This window comes from Pantherophis guttatus, chromosome 4 (genome assembly GCF_059756535.1).
Source record: "Pantherophis guttatus breed Tessera chromosome 4, ASM5975653v1, whole genome shotgun sequence".
NCBI lineage: Eukaryota > Metazoa > Chordata > Lepidosauria > Squamata > Colubridae > Pantherophis > Pantherophis guttatus.
The window spans coordinates 113,238,014-113,252,021 of NC_142066.1; the positions used below are offsets into that span (position 1 = coordinate 113,238,014).

The 14,008-nt window shown below is 37.0% G+C and overlaps 1 protein-coding gene across 5 annotated transcripts in view; it reads right to left on the reverse strand.

Moving 5' to 3' along the window:
- The window catches only part of KAT2B (lysine acetyltransferase 2B), a 111,791-nt gene that overhangs the window by 7,496 nt on the left and 90,287 nt on the right, over positions 1–14,008 (reverse strand). For all 5 annotated transcript variants that reach the window (XM_087892576.1, XM_034402238.3, XM_087892575.1 and 2 more), the window contains 2 exons: positions 12,688–12,798; positions 11,810–11,953 (listed from right to left, as the gene is read on the reverse strand). In XM_087892576.1, the coding sequence (XP_087748702.1) occupies positions 11,810–11,953; positions 12,688–12,798 (255 nt within the window). The remainder of the gene's footprint in view (positions 1–11,809; positions 11,954–12,687; positions 12,799–14,008) is intronic.

A 14,008-nucleotide genomic window follows, 5' to 3' on the forward strand; every position in this document is an offset into this window, starting at 1 on the left:
GGCATGTATTTTAACTGAAAACACATGAAAATAAACTGATTATAAATGTGGCAGAACTTGTTAGCTATAACCACACCCAAATCAAAAGCATGCAGCCATGCAAAAATTGTGGAACGGGTAGCCAAAGTCAATCTGGGGAGACAATTAAAAGTAGGTTACTACCCCACGGGATCAGAGGTTGTGTACTGAATTCGGCATCTATTGGAAAAAGAAGCATGCAAAAAATAATGTGGACATGGGAGCTGAGTGCATCCATATGGATTGAAAGCATGCAAGATTTCAGGGACCCATAGCCTACACTGATGGCTGTGGGATTTTTTTAATTCCCTGGAAAGAGCATAAAAGGAGTCACGATCAAATTATTTTAATTTGTTAAACTTGGAAGGGTAGGGAGAGAATTACTTCTTACCTTAGTGTAAAAATAATTATAGTAAATTTCCTAGACATTCTGCTCTTTATTAGAATAATATTTGAATTTTATAAATATCGTTTCCTAGAATTGTTTGTTAAGAAAAGTGATTGCTCCTCTTGAGGAGACCCAAATAGTCTCCAAAAACAGATTTGCTTATTGCTATCTGTTGCGCTGCCCACAAAAATATTTTGCATTCCAGTTCTTACCCACAATCTTACTCCCTTGTCTTACAACAAGCGTCTAGCAATGGCTCTAATGCAGGCCCTTGGAAGAGAGGAAAGGGAGGAAAGGTTGAACCTGAAGGGAAAAGTTTAAATTGCAAGTGCCTTTGCTTATGCCAGCGATAAGGAATTAGGAAAGTAATAATACTGATGGGACTAAATGGGAAAAGGTCCCAAATGATGAGGAAAGAAGCCGGAATATGCATAGCTTTTCTTTTTTGAAGCTTCGCAAATTTTGATTTTGAGAAGTCATATGGGAGTTAAATACTAATAAATTTCTTTGCAGTTGAATTGTACAAAGTCTTAGATGAACAGAAAATGCAATGAAGTAGTGTTCAGGTTTTGTCTTAAGGTTACTTGAAATCAGCCATACTTTGTCAGGCATTATTGTGATTATGTTGATTGCTGATTATTTATCTTTAGTGCAGAAGTATTCAAGGGACCTGCAAACACACTTACACATCTGAGGTGGCAGCTAATCCTAATGAACCCAAAGACCAGATTCTGTTTTTTTTAAAAACAAAAAACGAAGTCCTCTGGTCCAAAAGGACAGAAGTTTTACCTCCCACCATCCTTTCAGTGAGATAAAACTTTTAGTTCAATAAGCTGTTCAACAATTCTAAATTTGGTGCTCTCCATTGCAGTTTACTCTGCACTACAACATTGGGAGAGAATCTATCCAGTCACAGTTGAAGCAGCCACTGAATATAGAAGTGAAATGACTCTAAAACAAGAAAAGGGAGTTCACGGTGAGCACAAACCTCTATTTCGATGAAACAATAGAAATGTATGCTAATTTTATCAACATTAAGCATTGAACAAATGGTAATTTGGGAACTGGGTATACTTTTGGAAGAGGTTAATAATTTATTATTTATTTATTTATTAGATTTTTATTTTATTTTTTTTATTGAAAAAGTTTTTCAAATACAAATTTTCCCCCCTTTTTTCTCCCTCCTCCCTAACCCCCCTCCCCCTCCCCTCCCCCTGTGACTTCTTTATAATAAAACCCAAGTTCATAACAGATTATATAATACTTTACCATCCCCTTACTCCATCCCCATATGCTGACCCTTTCTTTCTAATATTATCATATCCCCCTCATACTATACATTTCAAAATGACATTCTATTATAACATTATATAATAACTCCTAATTTAGCATAATAATATTATTATATCTCCCAGTTCAGCGATTTCTGCTCATGATCTACCCTTTTTCTAACCCCCCATACATATATCTCTTAAATCAAATCTTTTATGTATATTAATATAACATTTCAAAGCCTTCCGCTATAAAACTATATAATAAATTCTAATTTAATATTTATTCAATTCATAGTCTGCCCATTTCCTTCACCCCATCGTTATATCTCTTAACTCAAATCTTTTACATATATTCATATCTAAACATAATATCCCTTTTCTTAATCTGAACAATCAATAAATCAATAAACTAACCTGTCTCCACCCACTTTCCTACAAGACTACCATACTTAATAATTCTTAGTATCTTTATTCTTCTGCCCACACCACTAAAAAATATTCCCTTATGTAAATAAAATCCTCTTAAAAAGACTCTAGGCTTGTAATCCATATAATATCTTCTGTAATGTCTTTCAGCTGAATTGTAAACTCCATCACCCATGTTAGGGTAACATCACATCCTAATTCCAACAGTATGTTCGGTATCTTCCATTACCATCTGCCCCCATCAATAACAAATATCTTCAAAAAAAATTTAAAAAATTATTAATTCCAACCACCGTAATAGAGTAACAGCCAGATCATCTGCGTGGCCCAATTCTTTTTGTGGGTTGGATCTCAATCCTGATTTCCTTTCTGTAAGTTGTATATCAACTATTTGGTTTTCATGCTGATCTATAACTTGATCTTGTTGGTTTTGCTTTTGTGGCATAAATCTCCATTCTGGTTCTATAAATTGTATATCAACTGATTGATTTCCGTGCTGGTTTATAACTTGATAAGTCATTACATTAGAATCCAAAGCCGCCTCTCTTGTATTAAATAGTCCAGCTGAGACCTCTGAAGGAGAATCCAGAAGCGGCTCACCTATAGAAACCTCTGTAACTTGTTGTTTCTTCATTACTTCCACCTCCTTCTGCTTATCTTGAATTTCTATCTCTTGTTGATTTTGCTTTTTGAGAACCTTGTAGTAAAATTCTTCCGCTTTTTCAACAGTATCTAGCTGATATCTTTCTCCTTGATATCTCAGTATTATGCCAACTGGAACGTCCCACCTGAATGGGATATTTTTTTTTTTTTAACTCAGCCACCAAAAGTCCAAATTTCTTTCTATCTTTTAACATCTTAGGCGGCAATTCTTTATATATCCAGATCTTTCTTCCATACAGTTGTGGAGTAGAATTAAAGATTTTTGCACAATATCATTTCTTATTTCTTTATCTGTGAAGTAAATCACCACATCTCTAGGCAGTTGCCTTTGCTTTGCAATCCAAGAATTTACTCTATAGGCCTTGTCAATTTTTCAAGATACCTCCTCAGGATGAACCTTTAAAATCCCAGCCAGAACTTGAGCAGATATTTTTCTTAGATCATCTCTATTATTTTCCTGTAACCCTCTCATTCTAACCGCAAATTCTGTGAGCCTGTATTGCATCATTACAACTTCTCTTTCAATCCCTTGCTTTATATCTTCTGCATTGTAGGTCTCGTGACCAGCTTCCTTTTTAGACTTTACTTCTAAACTATTGTCTTGAATATTTATCAAATCATTTTCAATTCTTTGTATTTTATTGTCCAAATTATAAATCTTATCATCAACTTCCTCCATTTTAGACTCTAATAATTTGATATTTGTATCCATCTTTATAACAACTTCTGAAAAAGCATTAGTCACTGTTACAATCTTTCGTTGCAGATTATCATATTTTAGTTGTATCATTTCTTTAATTTCCTGCCTTAATTTTTCAAATTTCTGATTCACAGTCTCGTGATATTTTGCCATTTCCTCCTGAAGAAATTCTTTTAAATTAAAACCATTCTGCTGAGTCTGTAAGCTCAGAGCTTGTTCACATAATTGCAAATGGGGGAGCACCCCCCCCCCACTGCTTGTTTGTCAGGCTTGGCTAGTTTTAACGCCATCCTGCCACACAAAAGAGCTCTTTTTTTTTTTAAAGAAAACTTTTCCCCAAACAAGATCAAATGCGAATCTCCAAGAAAAAAGAAACTTAAAATGAATATTTTCCTTCTAGATTCTAGCCGGCACTGTGTATTTCGCTACTTTGTAGCTTATTACGGAAGGAGTCTCACTTTCGGCTTTCTTCTCAAGCCTCAGCAGTCGCCATTTTAAACTGTTTTTCCCCCTCAGTTAGAAATGCTTATAAAGTCATTAAAAATACTTGCGATTTAGGGTCCCAGGTTCAAATCTTGCTCTCTTTAACTAGACCATCTGTTAGTTTTATTGGTTGGTCTGGTCCCGGCGCCTGGCTCTGCAAAAAGGCAGAGTTCTCCCGAAGCCCGGAGCAGCGGCGAGGGAAAATAGGGAGCCACAATCTGCTCGTCCCCAAGAGTAAAAAAAAAACTCTGGGGACTTCGCAGAGGGCTCTACCTGCCCTCGCCTGCTCTGGCTCACATTTCCATCAGGAAATGGAGTTTTTCGAGCCGCCTTTCAGATGTAAAGGCGGCTCTTTACAGGCAACGGGGCTGGCGGTCACGGAGGACCGTCTGGTGGCGACGGAAGCCAGACCGGAAGTCTATTTATTAGATTTTTATACCGCCCCCTCTCCCGAAGGACTCGGGGCGGTGAACAGCCAAGATTTTAAAACATACAATATAAACATTAAAATACGTTTAAAACAGAATTAAATCTAAAATGGCTCCCCAATTTAAAACGCCTTACCCATGACCCTATAATTAAAACAAATTTTAAATTTCCACATTTAAAAAGGGGGAAGATTTAGGCCAGGCCAGCTTGATGAAATAGAAGAGTCTTAAGCGCGCAGCGGAAGGTGCGCAGATCCCCATAATGAGTCCACTTAGAAAACATTAAATAGTTGGAAGAAGCAGTTGAGAAACTATCTTTACTCTCCCCTTTGAAATGATTTGGATGCCCCCTGAAGCCTCTTTAATGTATAAATGTCTATTAGGGGGCACCCAAAAAGAAATTGGGTAATTCGCTGGATCTATAGAACTATGGTATAGCTGCACTATGATCAGATTGCCCCAGGTCTAATTTGGTTATACAATGAATCCAGGTATTAAGCAGCATAATAGACACAGATATAGAGGAGAATGTCCGATAGCAATGTATTTATTGCAATTTTAGGAAAAGTTATGATTTGCCCAATAGGAAAGATGAATGAGTCAGAAAATAATACCTTAAAGGAAAAGGATGAATTTGCACACACAGCAAAAAAAAGATGGTAAAGTGCTAACATTAATCATTTTCTATCTCCTAAATCAATATATTTTTGAACCTGTTATGTATTTGGGTTGCAATAGTTTTTATAGATAATTGGAATCAAAATGACATCTAACATTTATGGGGTATGCCTCAATAAATAACATGAGTATGTTTCAATAAATGATTGTTGTAATAGTTGGATTTATTTTATTTTACTAGTATATGGGCAAGAGTCCTTAAACACAATCACTGATGTCCTAGAAGCAGTAAATCTGGCCCTTCCACCTGGTAATGGCTGCCAGGGCCGGATTTAGATTGAAAGAGGCCCTAGGCTATTCCACTTATGAGGCCCTTTCACCAGTGGTGGGATTCAATTTTTTAACAACAGGTTCTGTGGGCGTGGCTTAGTTGGGGGTGTGGCTTGGCAATCATGTGACTGGGTGGGCGTGGCTAGCTGGTCACGTGACTGTGTAGGCGTGGGTAGCTCGTCATGTGACCGGGTGGGCGTGGCTATGTGCATAGACTTTTTTCAGAGGGCTGAAAAAAGTCATTTCTGACTGGGCTTCACACTTTTGACCGGTCCTCACACTTATGATCATCCTCACATTTATGCCCGTGCAGCTTTCTTAACAACCATGTCACTCATTTCACAACTGCTTTTCTTCACCATGGTGACAAGATAGGGCAAAAACGTAAAATGTGAGGACAGTCGTAAGTTCGAGGACTGGTCAAAAGTGCGAGGACCAGTCAAAAATAACTTTTTCAGCCCTCTGAGTAGTCCATGTGCACAAAAGGACTACCCAGAGGGCTGAAAAAAGTCATTTCTGACTGGGCCTCGCACTTTTGACTGGTCCTCACACTTATGACCATCCTCACATTTATGCCCGTGCAGCTTTCTTAACAACCATGTCACTCATTTCACAACTGCTTCTCTTCACCATGGTGACAAGATAGGGCAAAAATGTAAAATGTGAGGACAGTCGTAAGTTCGAGGACTGGTCAAAAGTGCGAGGATCAGTCAGAAATAACTTTTTCAGCCCTCTGAGTAGTCCATATGCATAAAAGGATACAGCAATAGAGAGGGATGAAGGAAGGGAAGGGAAATTAGAGTAAGAGAGAGAGGGAGGAAGAGAGGGAGAGAAGGAGAAAGGAAGAGGAAGTAGGGAGGAGAAGAAGAGGGGGAGGAAGAGAAAGTAAGAAGGAAAGAAAAGAGAGGTGGGTAGGTTTGAGGAGAAAGATTGCTGTACAATAAAAAAGATGAAAGGGAAGAAAGCCAACCCCAAACAAATATAAAGATATTAAGATAAAGAATGAATTGTTAAACTTTAAAAAATAAAAGAGAACAAATATGAATAAATAACAATAATTAGAAACACACATACAAACATACAATGTATTTTCTTTGAACAGAGTATTTGGCCGGTTCACAAATTTAAACAGTGTTTAGTCATTTCAATTAAATTTACAATTTCTATATTTCCTTTTTGCCATATTTATTTCTCATCTATTTTTGTAAAAAACCAATATTACCCTCATCCTCATCTCTAATCTTAATCAAATTCAATTTTTCCCTTCTATTCTATATTATACCCCTTCCCATTGACATCTATTTTTATATCAATCCTCACATTGGTTAATTATGTAATATTAGTTGTTTAATATACATTCAACATTTTAATATAAATCAATTAGTTATATAACTACCTTTTTTGTATATTAATCAATATGAACATGAATATTCCAATTATTTCCATGCAATCCAATTTCTTACAAATCCATTAATTATATTTACCAATAATAATAAACCAAATAATTTCCTCCATATATTCCTCCAAACCACAACTTAACCATTTCTGCTTTCAGAAATATACAATTAATAGTATCTCAATTATTACAATTCCCTAGTTAAATAGAGCTTTTTTTCTTTTGTGTTTTAAAATCTCCTCTTTTTCCCTAAATTTCTAGTTGTTTGCACCTACCTTTTTTGGTGAAGAAAAAGAAAAGAAATCTGCCTGCCTAATTTTCCAACGTGCAAAGCCAACAGCCTGCTTTACTTTCTCTTTCGTTTTTCAGTATAGCTAGGGGGAAAAAAATCTGCACTCTTTCCAAGCAAGCAAAAGAGCACTGAGCAAAACAGCTGAGAGCAAATCAGCTGGGGGTCGGGAGCCGATCTAAGCAAGGGCTAATTAGCCTATGCTGAAGCTCCGTGGGCCAATAAAATTACAAAAAAAACACCGAACCCTTTGTTAAATTGCTGGCTCCCCCGCCCCTCGCCCACCACTATTTATTGGCAATAAATAGTGGTGCGGAGGGGCGGGGCAAGCCAGCAATTTAACAAAGGGTTCGGCTGCAGCACTGGCTCTAGGGCGGCCCTTTGAAGCCCCGCGGCAAGAATTTGAAGTTTTTTTTTCCTCTAGCCATCGGAGGCAGCAATAGATGGGGAGTGGGCGGGGTAAGTGAATGGCAGAGAGTGAGGGTGAGTGAAGGCGTGGAAGCTGCTTTCTCCATCCTGCTCTCTTGCGTCTGGAGCCCACGTGGATCCCAGGCAGCGGAACTCAGGCTAGGGAAGGGGTGGGCAATTGTGGCTCTTTTACAACCTGTGGCCTTCAACTCCCAGAATTCCTGAGACAGCCAAGCTGCACCAGGAATTCTGGAAGTTGAAGTCCACAGGTTGTAAAAGAGCCACAATTGCCCACCCCTGGCTACGGTAGGCTGGCGCTGCGCGGGTGGGAGGCGAGGGGCAGGCGAGCCAGCGATTTAACAAAGGGTTCGGCCGAACCCCCTAAAACCCCCAGAATCCCACCACTGTGTAGGCCCCTCTTGATCTTGAGGCCCTAGGCTGAAGCCTAGTTAGCCTATAGGAAAATCCGGCCCTGATGGCTGCTTAAGGAAAGATGCATGTCACGAAGCAAAAAAGCTGAAATGCTTTTAAAATTGTTTGCTTGAGCTAATAATAACACTTAAAATCCCTTTATTTATTGAAATGTTCATTGTCTCTGCATCCAAAAGAATCAATTGCTTGGTGACCCCGGTCACTGTTCTAACACTTGGCAAAACATAAAGGTAGTCCTCAACTTACAACTCTTCATTTTGTGATTGTTCAAAGTTACAATGCCACTGGAAAAAAAAGTGACTTGTGACCTTTTTCACACTTACAACCATTGCAGTATCCCCATAGTTACATGATCAAAATTTGAATGCTTGGCAGCTGGTTCATATTTATGATGACTGCAGTGTCATGTGATCACCTTTTGTGACCCTTCTGACAAGCATATTGGGAAGCCAGATTTACTTAACCATGGTACTAACTTAACAATTGCAGTGATTCACTTAACAACTTAACAAGCAAGAAAGTTTGTAAAATGGGACAAAACTCACTTAACAACTATCTCAGTTAGCAGTTTTGGGCTCAACTGTGGAAATAAATTAAAGACTACCTGTAGTTCACTGAATTAGTCTTTTATACATTTCTGCTAGTTAGGAGATCATTGTTATGGGATATATAAAAGACTCTGGGAATGTAGAGATAACATGAGGGCCCCCACTGCACCCAGAGAGGAACACTCCAAAGAGATAGGGATGGAATGGTGGCCGTCATGTGATTTCTACATTCCCAGTCTTTTATACATCCCATAACAACTGGAGTGGATCTGTTGGATTATTTTACAAAAAAATGTTCATTTGTCAGGACTCAGATCAACATTTTCCAAAGAATCCCCTACATATACTCTTTTCTTTTTTTCCTATAGACGAAGGACCAACTTTCATGCAGCTATTTGTATGTGTCTCTCCCTCTCCAGCAATAGGTACTGCACTCCATATTTATATTTGTTTGTTAGTGTCACTCACTTGGAAATGAATAGGTAGACAGGAAAAACTAATGCTGTGTTTGTGTGGAAATATATCTTGTCAACAGGATAACTGATCTGACATTGCCATTTCCAGAATTTACATATAATAACTTTCTGCATTCCTCATGCAGGAGTACACATGCCCACATTGCCAGCTCTGTATACGATTTCCCTTCTTCTCCCTGAACTACCTCATGATCAATTTTTGATCACCAGTAGAAGGGCTCAATATTCTCCTCAATATTCCCCATGATGCATACATCGTGCATACTTTACTGTGGGAAGTAGGGGCACATTACTGTTTCTCTGGATTCATCTATTTCAGATTGTTCCATTGATCTAGAGAAGATGCTTGCTCCTTCTTTGGGGAGGAGGGTATATTCTATGGCAAAAGAAAAAGTGAAGGAGGAAGCTGCATGATGGAATGTGTAACAGATTCTATTCATAGTGCAGAATATGAATGTGAAACCAAGACCAATATCGAAAGCAGGACTTTTATAGAAAAGATCTATGAATCTATAGAGAGAGAAAAATATGAGACTAAAAGAAACCCCACTTAATTCTGCTAGTATAAATTGGCTCCGCAGGAACGCAGTGGCTCAGGGACTAAGACACTGAGCTTGTCAATCGGAAGGTCGACAGTTCAGCAGTTCGAATCCCTAGTGCCACGTAACAGGGTGAGTTCCCATTACTTGTCCCAGCTTCTGCCAATCAAGCAGTTTGAAAGCATGTAAAAAATGCAACTAGAAAAATAGGGACCACCTTTGGTGGGAAGGTAACAGCGTTCCGTGTGCCTTTGCTGTTTAGTCATGCTGGCCACATGACCATGGAGACGTCTTTGGACAGCGCTGGCTCTTTGGCTTTGAAATGGAGATGAGCACCGCCCCCTATGCAAATATGTGCGAGGGGAACCTTTACCTTTACCTTATAAATTGGCTCTGGCATTTTTCAAGATTCAGTTAGATTACACTACTAGCAACAAATAACTGAAGAAACCCAATTTGTTATTGTTCCCTGAGTTGCCAGACTTGCAGAACTTGATAGCTTTGGATTTCTCAGATTTAAGGCCTCTCCGGTCCCATCATCTGTTTATGGCACTGACATTTAGGCACTGACATTCAAGATTACTTCCTCAGTTCAAAAACAACTGGTCAAAATCACTGATAGGAAGACACAATTGATCTCTCACATCCAAGATTGGTGATGTATTCTTTCTTCCTGACAGAAGACAACACCCCATTTTTATACAGGGAGTAATCATTCAGCAACTGCAGTTGGGACTGGAAACTCAGTTGTTAAGCAAAGTAGTCACTAAGTAAAAAATCATGTGACCATGACTAAGCTTATAATTTTATCTCAGCTTTCCTTTTATTTACTTTTATTGTTGGTCAAATTTATATGGCCGACCATTTCTCCTGAAGTGATTCTGAGTGGTGTTCAATAAATTTTGGGCCACCTGGCTATTTGTGGTTATATCTTTACAGCATGCATCAGAAAGCTGCAACCACAAACAGCTGGGTGAGCCCAAGTGACAGGGAAGGATTCCAGAATTCAATTCACAAGGAAGCTGGGTAAAAAGGTAAATCTTACAGCTCTTTCCCCCCATTCCCTGTTCTTTAGTGTTGGCATAATTAGCAAGAAAAGAATTGATGTTTGTATTTATATTCCTTCCAGAAAAAGCGATTATAAGAAGTACGCAATAGGGACCGCCTGCTACCACCAATAGCCTGCTATTTACGGGACCGCCTGCTACCACCAATAGCCTCCCACCGACCAGTACGCTCCCATAGAGAGGGGCTCCTCCGGGTGCCGTCGGCCAAACAATGTCGACTGGCGGCCCCCAGGGGGAGAGCCTTCTCTGTGGGGGCACCTACTATCTGGAACGAGCTCCTCCCCGAGATACGGAGGATTCCGGATCTGCGTACCTTCCGTCGCACGCTTAAGACGTTCCTATTCCAGCAAGCCGGCCTGACCTAAACTTCTCCTCTTTTAAATGGGAATTTTAAATTTGGTTTTAAATTATTGGGGTTTTAAATATGGTTCAGCCAAATTTATTTAATTTGTTTTATTTCTATTTTAAATTTTGTATTTATATGTTTTATTTCATGGCTGTTCACCGCCCTGAGTCCTTCGGGAGTAGGGTGGTATACAAATTTAATAAAATGAAAAAAATAAAATGAAAATAGGGAATACACATAGAAAGGAATGTGTTAGAGTCATTTGTCTAATGCATTCATGGTTATGAGCAATATGTTGCTTAGAATTCAAAGAAGCCTTAAAATTAATTAGGTATCGTCAGTGTCAGGCAGCAGCAAGAGCTAGCCAAAGAGTTCTAATCAACTAATTAAGAGCTGAATTTATGGTTAGCATTTTTTAGGGATGTGTTGCATTGAGAACAAAAACAGCTGAGGAAGAAATAGCTTTTTAGGCAATCTCTGCTCAGGTAGCGAGGGGAGTGGAATAAAATGACAATACATACAAAAGACAATACATACAACTAATGATAATGGCAAATGCCTGATGAGAGAGGAAAAAACAAACAATAAGAGGGTCATAAATACGGGCACTGGTTGCAAAGTTACTTTTTCATCACCATTGTAATGACAGCTATCTGAGGCAGACACTAAATTGGGACTATCTATAATGATATCCACCTGTATTAGTATACAAAAAAAAATCTATTGTCAAGTTATCATTAAATGTTCTGCTTTTCAACTGATACTGAGAAAACAGATAAGAGTAGTTCTACTTTTGTTTCAAGCCAATGCATTTCCTTCAGAGGTTTTCCATGAAAAATTAGTATCATTTTCTACTGTATCATTGGAATAAAAAAACCTAAATGTTATACAATTATCCTAACTCCTGAGTAGCTTTGGTAATGAAGTGATTAAAAACAACACTTGATTAGTATATATTTTTTGGGAAAATCACTTTTTACCTCTTTTTGTTTCTTAATGATGATTGAAAATTCAGTGTATGGGATTCTTGGATTCAATTCACATCCCATTAAAGTTGCTCCTTCGTAGTCCTTGATAAAGCCTACATATTTTGCTTTTGGTACTTTAATATCTTTTGAAAAGCCCTAAGGGAAAAAACAACCAACGTATTTTTACTACCTTACTGAAGACATTGTGATATTTTACAGTAGTGATATTTTTCTTCATGTACTTGGAGACTGCAATTCAGCAACCTGACAGATCAGTTACTACCACCCTTAATTTAAATTTATGAAAATATCATATTATACATGGGAGAAATAGGATATACAATTTATCTTTTCAAGGTCACCATGTAATTCATCAGTGGTTACTATCCAGAGATAATTACAGCTCCTCTAGCAACTGTCAGAAGCTCTCAAAAACAGCAAGTGGGAGAAAAATATATTACACAGAGGAGTCACATAACAGCAATAGAAAATACAACCCGGGAATGAACTATTATTACAAAGAAATAGTGAGAATTATAGATTTCTAAAAAAACAGAAACAAAATTACTTTAGCTCTTTTAGTGCCCAATTAATCATTTGTAACCAAAAAAAAAATTATTTGCATGTTAAAGATTAATTATTTGCATGTTAAAGATTAGTATTTAATACGATAATGAAAATTTATACTGTAATACAATTCATTAGCTTAAATTGTCAAAACATTTTATTTTAGGTCAATTGTATATTAACAATACACTTTAAATTCAATGAATAGTAATATTTTCCTTCAGATAATAAGATAACTCTGAAAGTCTTCTGTGTGCTTCCAATAGTTATTCCAATTTTATTTTGCTACACAGGTTGAAAATTACTCCCAAAGTTCTACTTACTTGTTTCTTGAAATAGCCAATTGCATATTCATCAGCATACGTAAGGAAATTGAGAATATTATGCTTAATGTGATATTCTTTCAGATGATTCATTAAGTGTGTTCCATAACCCTGCAAAGAAATTACGATAATAGTTTATCAGTTAAGGATCACAATGTATTAAAACTTGGCTGCTTGCAGTTTGCAACAATAAAGCAACTTAAATACAGAAATACTGTGGATCCCTAAGAAGTGTATGTGAGAGCAGAATTTTTCATCTCCTGGCAGAAATAATGGTTATCAAATGTTCTTTTCCAATTGCATGAGCCATATTAAATCCTGCTTCCAAAAATTATTTTCAAAATAATACTTCGCAGAGAAATCCAACCAGAGTAGGAAGTTATAACTAGCCTATCTTACCTGAGAGAATGAATAAGGGAATATTGCAGGCAATGCTGCATCTTTGTCTGAGCTTATTTTGTAACTTGTAGGAAAGATTTTATCGACTCTGTGTTTATTTTTTTGTTTTTGTTTTCTTGCTTTTTTTTCTACCTTTAATGAGGCACTTGATACCACCTGCTCTTAGGGTTGATGTTATAATTACCCCTCATGTTTTCTTTTTGCCGGCATTTTTTTATTTATATAAATATATATATATATATTTAGTAAGGCGTAACAGAATACAGCATTAGTGCATTATTATTTTTATTATTATTATTTATTGAATTTGTATACCGCCCTACTCAGGACTCAGGGTGGTGAACAGCCAAAAGATAAAATACATATAATACAAATGTTAAAAAACCATTAAAATACAATTAAATAATTTGGCCCAGAAAACAAAATTTAAAACACCCCAAATTTATAAGAAAATATAAAATTTAAAAAATTTAAAACAGTTTAAAAGAGAGGTTAGGCCAGGCCGGCCTACTGGAATAAGAATGTTTGTTTTTTTTTTAATTTTTATTAATAATAAAAAGAAAAAACAAAACCAACATAAATACATAAAATAACATACAAAACTAACAAACATCGATTCAGTCCAATGACTGACTCTTAGAAGTTACTATAACGGTGGAGTATTTTCCATTTTTGTATTTATATTAATGTCTATAATCATCTATTTACACGGTTATATATATATATATATATAATTGATTCCTTATTTACTTCTATACATTTCTATTGATTAGTCATAAACTATCTTTGTATTCCTATTTTTGCCTCCAGCCAGCCGTACCATTTTTGCCATACTAAATAATAATCAGTATCATCCTTCTCTTGTATTTCTTTTGTAAGCTTATCTAATTCTGCACATTCTGTAATTTTAGTTATTATTTTG